The 8,367-nt window shown below is 37.7% G+C and overlaps 2 protein-coding genes across 3 annotated transcripts; both read left to right on the forward strand.

The window, feature by feature from the left end:
- Positions 1–3: 3 nt before the first annotated feature.
- Positions 4–447, forward strand: LOC129579605 (multidrug resistance protein homolog 65-like; the record flags this gene model as incomplete). Its single annotated transcript, XM_055469758.1, has 2 exons — positions 4–90; positions 155–447. Coding segments are annotated over 2 exons (279 nt in total), but the record flags the coding sequence as incomplete, so codon positions are not given.
- Positions 448–1,953: 1,506 nt separating this feature from the next.
- Positions 1,954–8,333, forward strand: LOC129579604 (multidrug resistance protein homolog 65-like; the record flags this gene model as incomplete). Of its 2 annotated transcripts, none has more annotated exon segments than XM_055469755.1 (15): positions 1,954–1,990; positions 2,492–2,613; positions 2,722–2,915; positions 2,978–3,226; positions 3,323–3,494; positions 3,570–3,884; positions 3,968–4,195; positions 4,271–5,254; positions 5,319–5,470; positions 5,534–5,648; positions 5,723–5,871; positions 7,077–7,177; positions 7,245–7,440; positions 7,523–8,090; positions 8,187–8,333. In XM_055469755.1, coding segments are annotated over 14 exon segments (3,642 nt in total), but the record flags the coding sequence as incomplete, so codon positions are not given.
- Between the last annotated feature and the right edge of the window lie 34 nt (positions 8,334–8,367).

Consider the following 8,367-nt stretch of genomic DNA (forward strand, 5'->3'; position numbering starts at 1 on the left):
AGAATAGCCATCGCTCGTGCCTTGGTGAGAAATCCAAAGATTCTTTTGTTGGATGAAGCCACATCCGCCCTAGATTTGCAAAGTGAACAGGTACATCGAGATTTATTCAATCGCTTAGACACAACTTAAAATCGTCAATTTTCATCTTCGGTAGGTGGTTCAACAAGCCATCGACTCGGCCCGATCAGGTCGTACATGTTTGGTGATCGCTCATCGCTTGAGCACCGTTCAAAACGCCGATGCGATTTGTGTTCTACGCGGTGGCAACATCGTTGAGTACGGAACTCACAACGAACTTTTGGCATTGGGTGGCATTTACACTCGATTATACAATGCACAGAAATGATTGCACAAATTCCCGAAGAATTCACAGTGAAATTGTCAAATAATGGTATTATCTTGAATAAACTTTCATCGGCATAATAACATCTTCTTTGAATTAATCTACTAGTGGTTTTTATTTGGTTGCTTTTGTTTTATGAGATGTTACAACATTCGATAGAACAACATTTGAGTATTTTGCTAACTTTATTGATCACCTTAGAATGAATAATTTCACCGCTTATGTATAAAGGTGTCAAACGGACGGACTGTCCGTCTTTTTAGCCCGTCCGTCCGTCCGTCCGTTCAGAACCTTCTGAATTTAGTTGACCGTCCGTCCGTCCGTTCAGAACCCTGTTAATTTAGTTGTCCGTCCGTCCGTCCGTTCAGGACCTTCAGAAATTTTCTTGTCCGTCCGTCCGTCCGTTCAGAGCCCCCAAAAAATTTTCTTGTCCGTCCGTCCGTCCGACCGGAGCTGAACGGACGGTTTAGCGGCTCTGAACGGACGGACGGACGGACAAAAAAAATTTCAAGAGCCCTGGACGGACGGACGGACGGACAAGGTGCCTGTCCGTTGACACCTTTACTTATATATTAAATAAAAAGAATTACATTGGTAATCTCGAACTTTTCCGTACCGTTGGCCTGCGTTGTCCGTAGGTACTTTTGGTTATTTTTTGTGAATTTTCTTGAAATAAAGGCAGTGAAAATATAATAATGAAAATAAAGTGAAAAATCGGTCACTTTAACTAAAACTTCGACAATTTTGTATGAGAGGTACCCGTAAACCGATTCTTATTGGCTTTAAACTTTCTGAAGTTTCATTTTTTGGAGAAAAAATAAGATTCTGAAAGTTTCAAGTTGATCGCATTTGCAGAAGTTTGGTTTTTGGCCCTCAATTTTTTCCAAGAAAATGTCGACAAAAATTGAGGACAAAAAATCAAACTTCTGCAAATGCGATCAACATGAATTTTTCAGAATCTTATTTTTTCTCCAAAAAATGAAATCCCAGAAAGTTTGAAGACAATCAGAGTCGATTTACGGGTACCTCCCATACAAAAGTGTCAATTTTTTGAGGTTTTTCTTAGGGCAAGTACCCCAGGATCAAATCGAAAATGGCTCATCTTCGAACTTGAACTAAGTTTTTCGGATACAAAACTTTTGGCATTTCCAGATTTTGATTATCTCAATTATTTTTTGAGTTATCGTGTTAACAAACACCAACGACGACAACGACGACGACGGCACACGAACGGAAAAGTGTCTCAAAAAGTGGTTTTCTACGCGTTTCATGAGTTTTTATGATGATCTAAACCAATTTTGCGAAAAAAGTTTTCGGGACCAATTCCTATACTTTCCCTTGACACGGTGTGTACGGAAAAGTAAAATATTTGTGAATACTACAGAAAGCGTTGTGGTTTTACGTCGTGTTTCACAAAAGATTTTTTTATCAATGTGTGGACTGTGCACGGCACCAAGTCGGTATCGGTGATAATTTATGACATTTCTTTTTAAACTCATAGATATTCGTGAAATTTGTGTAATAAACAATACTCGTTGATTAGCAAAAAAAATGTCTTTTACGATTAAATGACGTGAAAATCAATGGGACACTTTGATCTCTTCTACTTCATTGTAATCTGAACTTAGTGCAGTGATTATACGAAACGTAAGTCAACGTAAACATTCTCAAATGGGAAATTATGATATAATTTGTGTTTTTAGTTTTCAAAGAACAACAAAGCCAATATTGGTCGATGATACTTTCGTTTCATTATTGATGCTGACAAAGTTGATGATATACTCGAATATTTGAATAATATAAAATCGATTTAGTAACGAAGTTGAGCGGGATAATTTTTCAGGTTTTATTGTTTTGAGGGTATCAATCATTGATGATATGATTAATTTTGACATATGCCGTTCAAATACCAACACTGAAAAATATATACATTAACATCCTATCATACAAAATGAACGCAATTGCGTAGCATTCAATTCTTTTTGCTATCGTACAGTGTGAATGTGCCAATAAATAACATGAATTATCAAAGAGAAAGGCACGCCGAGTGAAATTTTTCTGACTAACTAGTCAATTGATCATTTTGGAAGAGTTTAACTAAAAGTTTATGACTAATTTTAACTACATTTATATATTTTTTTATTTAAGCGTATTGCAAAGGATTGTAAAAATATTGTTTCCTTAAGAAAACCAAAAAGATGCAAGTTTCAGAGAAGAAAATCTACCAAAATGATTTGGATGACACTGGCTCAACGAGCTACTTTAGTTTGGTGAGATTAACATCAAAATTTGTATTTAATTTATTTTTGAATTTGTTTCTACATTTCTTTCAATTTCTTCATTTAAATTAAACCTATGCACATCTATTTAAATTACAGTTTCGATTTGCCACAAAATTGGATATCGTCTTAATACTCATCGGAATCATTTTTAACTTATTCAAATCTATTGCATTGCCCATATGGCTCATCATTCATGCTGAATTCACAACATTGTTGATCGATCGAACACTTGGGATTGGAACAAGCTCAACAACAATATTCTTACCTTTGTTTGGTGGCGGAAAAGTGTTGTATGCAAATCTAATCAATATTTCTTAAATTTCCTTAATAAAACCATTCCATCAATTTGTAGAACAAATGCATCAGTGGAAGAAAATCGCCAAGAAATCAAAAACGATTCCGTTGCCTATGGTATTCTATTGTCACTGGCGTCACTATTACACTTCGTAGCTGGCATCGTATGTGTTGATTGCTTCAATCATGCGGCGCTTCGACAAATCACTAGGATTCGCATTAAATTCTTTCAATCGTTGATGCGACAAGAGGTTGGTTGGTATGACGTCGCCGGTGGCAATAACAATTTCGCCGTTCGCATCACCGAGTGAGTAATTGAACATAACGACCAAATCAAAATGATCAAATTAAAAATAGAACAAGACTTGACGACTTCACATGCACATTCAATTTCTGTTTGCAGAGACATTGAAAAAATTCGTGATGGAATCGCTGAAAAAGTTAGTCATTTCCTGTATTTGATCATGAGTTTCATGTTTTGTGTTATCATGGCATTCATTTATGGCTGGAAACTGTCTTTGGTTGTGGTATCGTATATGCCAATAGCTATGATAACGAACGTGATTATTGGAAAGGTGAATTACATGAAACTATTTTATTAAATTGTAAAATTGACATTGAGGATATTTACAAATTATTGTTCACTCCAGTTTCAAGCGTCGCTGTCAACCAAGGAACTAAACTCTTACTCTGCGGCTGCAAATGTCGCCGAAGAGGTGCTGAGCGGCATTCGAACAGTATTTGCATTTGGCGGAGAGAAGGTGGAGATCGAGCGATACAACAAACGACTGATAAATGCGAAAAAAGCAGTGAAAGTAAAGGGATTGCTTGCCGGGCTCGGGGATGGTATCATGCGATTCTTATTTTTCGGAATCAATGCGCTCGCTTTTTGGTACGGTGTTCAACTTGTCTTGGATGATCGTGATAAAGTTGACAAAGAGTACACACCAGCTGTTCTAATGATCGTAAGAAATTGGAGGCTCTAATTTGAAGCATTAGTCTATAAATCACATTCTAATTCATTAAAACGCCTAATTTCAATTTGTAGACATTTTTCGGTTTAATTGTTGGATGTGACAATATCGCAAAAATATCTCCATTCCTAGAATCATTTGCTGCTGCATGCGGTTCAGCTACGTCAATATTCCGAGTAATTGATCGTAATTCGAAAATCGATTCCATGTCAAATGAAGGAAAAGTTCTAAACTTAGGTGTTCAGGGAAATATTGTTTTTAAAAATGTGTTCTTCAGTTATCCATCTCGACCAGGTGTTCAGGTAAATAAGAATTGAAATCACATACGGAGAATCAAATGTAGACTCAGAGATTCATATATGATTCTTCATGAATAGATTCTCCGTGGATTGGACTTGGAAATTAAGGCGGGTCAATCGGTAGCGTTGGTCGGAGACTCTGGAAATGGAAAATCGACATGTTTGCAACTGCTGCAACGGTTCTACGATCCTGACGATGGTCAAGTGATGATCGATGGCTGTGACATACGCTCGCTGAACATCAATATGCTGCGTTCGAACATCGCAACCGTCGGACAGGAGCCGATCTTATTCTCGACGACGATTGGAGAGAACATTCGCTATGGTAATCCGGATGCAACGGATAAAGACGTAGTTGCCGCAGCTCAAATGTCCGGCGCTCACGATTTTGTGGCCAATTTACCGCAAGGCTATAATACGTTGGTGGGAGAAAAAGGCTCACAACTCTCTGGTGGGCAGAAGCAGAGGATCGCTATCGCACGTGCCATGATTCAAAACCCGAAAATATTGCTATTGGATGAAGCCACATCGGCTCTGGATTATCAATCGGAGAAGTTCGTTCAAGAAACCCTGGACAAAGCGTCCAAGGGTCGAACCACAATCACTGTCTCGCATCGTCTGTCGGCCATTCGAAATGCGGATCGCATTCTATTCATTGACAAAGGACTTGTGATCGAAGACGGAACGCACAGCCAATTGATGACCCAGAAAGGGAGATACTATGAAATGATAACAGCAGGAAGACTTGAGGATGAAGATGATGATTTCATTGACAACAAAATCAAAGTGAACGAACACTATGGAAATCAACAAAAAGTGAACGGTAAACAATTTTTCAACGATCAAAATGATGGAGCAGACTTTTTCCGAACCTTGTCGGTTGATTCCATGGAAAAAGAAGTGGATAAATCTGGTGAGAATATCCAATATTGGAAAGTGTTCAAACGAATTTGGCGGTTGACAAAACCAGAGTGGTTTATAATGTTCTTGGCAACGATTTGTGCATGCTTCATTGGCGCTACATTACCCGGATTTGCCATTTTGTTTGGTGAAATCTATGGCGTAGGTTGAATATTTACTTCTGAACTAGGATCACTTCATTGAACGGAACTGTTTTCATTCACAGGCATTGTCATTGGAAGACGCAGACTCTGCATATGATCAAACCATCATCAATTGTATCATATTCTTGGTGGTTGGTGTGGTCACATTCACTGCAGCAGTCTTCCAGACGTTCTTCTTTTCGAAGGCCAGTGTAAATTTAGCAACACGGGTTCGGTAACTATACCACATTATAAATTTGATAATAAAAAGAGTTCTAATACCATGAATTGTGGATAGATCAATGACGTTTGCTGCCTTGATGCGACAAGAATGCAGTTGGTACGATGACGAGAATCATTCATCTGCGGCACTCTCGGCTCGACTCACTGGTGATGCAGGCAATTTGCAAGGAGTAAGTATATCAATTCGAAATGGACGATTGTTTTAAAATAATATGAAAATTGAATATTTTCTTTTGTCAAAAAGATCATCGGCTACCCACTTAGTGTCATTTTCCAGTCACTTTCCACATTCATAATCGGAGTAGTTCTAGCTTTCATTTACTCTATGAAATTATCGTTTGTTTGTCTGGCTTTTGTGCCCCTGTCATTGATCACAGTATTTGTTGAAGCAAAGTAAGCCTCTATTCACTAGGGTGGTCCAATCTGATTTATCATGGTAAGGTATATGCTCCCAATAGCTTAAAATTAAATTGGGCTCAAAACTAGCTGATTCCCTTTTTCAGATAAAAAAAATGTTAAAATTCAGTGGTCGATAGAGCCGTACTTAAAATGGCTGTTTTTGACCTATTTTTCAACATATATATTGATGGAAAACCCATAGGTTATTCAAATCGAATCTGGTGACATATCATTGTCAATAATTAGCTAATGTTGCTTTTAAACAAAGTACAAAACATGGTACAAAAACATGGTTTAGTACAAAACATGGTACATGGTTTAGTACAAAACAATTTTTAGTACAAAAACATGGTTTTTTTTCAACAAATTCAGCCATATAGCAAAAATACATGGTTCCAAGTGTATTTTTAACACCAAATTTGAACTCAGCGCCTCAAATTATCTTAAGATTGAATATGCTGATGACAAAAATCGAATAATCTCGGATCTAAAATTTTCTAGTAATGCTCACGTATCGATAAAAATCACGTTTTTCCACGTATTTTTCCACCAAAAGTAAATTTATGTTCAAAACAGCCATTTTTATGGTTTTTAAGGCCGCGGAATTCGAATCCACCCAAAAAGAAATGACAAAATTTTCAATGGGAAAAATTGATTTTTTTCTTTACATTTATACGGATTTTTTTGTTGCGTTTTTTCGGTTTTTATCCCATAACTCGTATCCCATATGCGATAGAGCAGAACTTTGTTCAGCAAATTTTTCCCACTGGAAACTTTCTCATTTCTTTCTGGGTGGATTCGAATTCTGCGGCCTTAAAAACCATAAAAATGGCTGCTTTGAACAAAAATTTACTTTTGGTGGAAAAATACGTGGAAAAAGGTGATTTTTTTCGATACGTGAACACTACTAGAAATTTTAATTCTGAGATTATTCGGTTTTTGTCATCAGCATGTCAATCTTAAGATAATTTGAGGCGCTGAGTTCAAATTCGGTGTTAAAAATACACTTGGAACTATCGACCACTAGATTTTAACTTTTTTTTATCTGTAAATGGGAATCAGCTAGTTTTGAGCCCAATTTAATTTTAAGCTATTGGGTGCATATACCTTACAATGATAAATCAGTTTGGACCACCCTACTATTCACTCTCTTTTTCCCCATTGTTTCGAGAAAATTCCAAAAACATTTCAATTTTTAGGCATATGTCCAAGACGGCGATTGTAGAGAAGCAATCAACAGAAATTGGAACAAAAATCGCGACAGAAGCCATCACAAATATTCGAACAGTTGCCAGTTTGAGTAAGAAACGAGATTGAATCCTTCAATTTTGAGAGATTTTTCCAGTAAAATTCTTCATTTTATCTAGGACAAGAAAAGCATATGATTGAGCGATATGTAACCGAAATGACAAAAGTATCGTTGATCATTCGAAAGAAAATTGTCTGGCGTGGTTTAGTGAACTCGTTAGCACAATCGATTCCATTCTTTGGCTATGCCATTGCACTATGCTACGGCGGTTTCTTGGTCGCTGATGGGGAAATTCACTTCAAAAATGTCATCAAGTACGTACCTTTTTTCGAAATGCCTCTTAGAATGCCTCATACATCCTTATCTCATTAAATTCTTATTGTATGTATTCCCTAGGGTAACAGAATCTCTGCTGTACGGCACAATTGTGATGAGTCAAACATTGGTCTTTGTTCCATCGTTCACGGCCGCATTCGTGGGAGCTCATCGTATTTTCCAAATAATCGATCGTATTCCAATGATTTCTTCGCCGAACATAGCCAACAAGAGGCGTAAACCGGATACAAGCAATGACATTGAGTACAAAAAGATCGATTTTCGTTATCCGACCAGACCCGATGTGCAAATACTCAAGGACTTCAACTTGAATGTGATCGATGGAAAGACGATAGCTTTGGTTGGCCCGTCTGGATGTGGAAAATCCACTTGTATTCAGCTGTTACAGCGATTGTACGATCCCGAACACGGTCGCATCCATATCGGTCTGGACGAAATATCCAGTGACATTTCACTTAAAGACTTGAGGTCGAAACTGAGCATTGTCTCACAAGAGCCTGTGCTTTTCGATAAAACAATCGCCGAGAATATTGCGTACGGAGATAATTCGCGAGAGGTTTCGATGGAAGAGATAATCGCCGCTGCCCGAGTAGCGAACGTCCATAATTTTATCAATCAATTGCCATTGGTACGTAATTGCTACATTTCATGGGTCGAAATGACTTTTGAAACCGTCCAATAATTAACTTTATACTTCCATATTCCAATTTCTTTCCTCTTGAAGGGCTACGAAACGAATGTGGGCAGTAAATCAGCGCAATTTTCCGGAGGTCAGAAGCAAAGAATAGCCATCGCTCGTGCCTTGGTGAGAAATCCAAAGATTCTTTTGTTGGATGAAGCCACATCCGCCCTAGATTTGCAAAGTGAACAGGTACATCGAGATTTATTCAATCGCTTAGACACAA

Source organism: Sitodiplosis mosellana, unplaced genomic scaffold, assembly GCF_009176505.1.
Source record: "Sitodiplosis mosellana isolate CC-2019 unplaced genomic scaffold, AAFC_SMos_1.0 Smas_scaffold_6271, whole genome shotgun sequence".
Taxonomy (NCBI): Eukaryota; Metazoa; Arthropoda; class Insecta; order Diptera; family Cecidomyiidae; genus Sitodiplosis; species Sitodiplosis mosellana.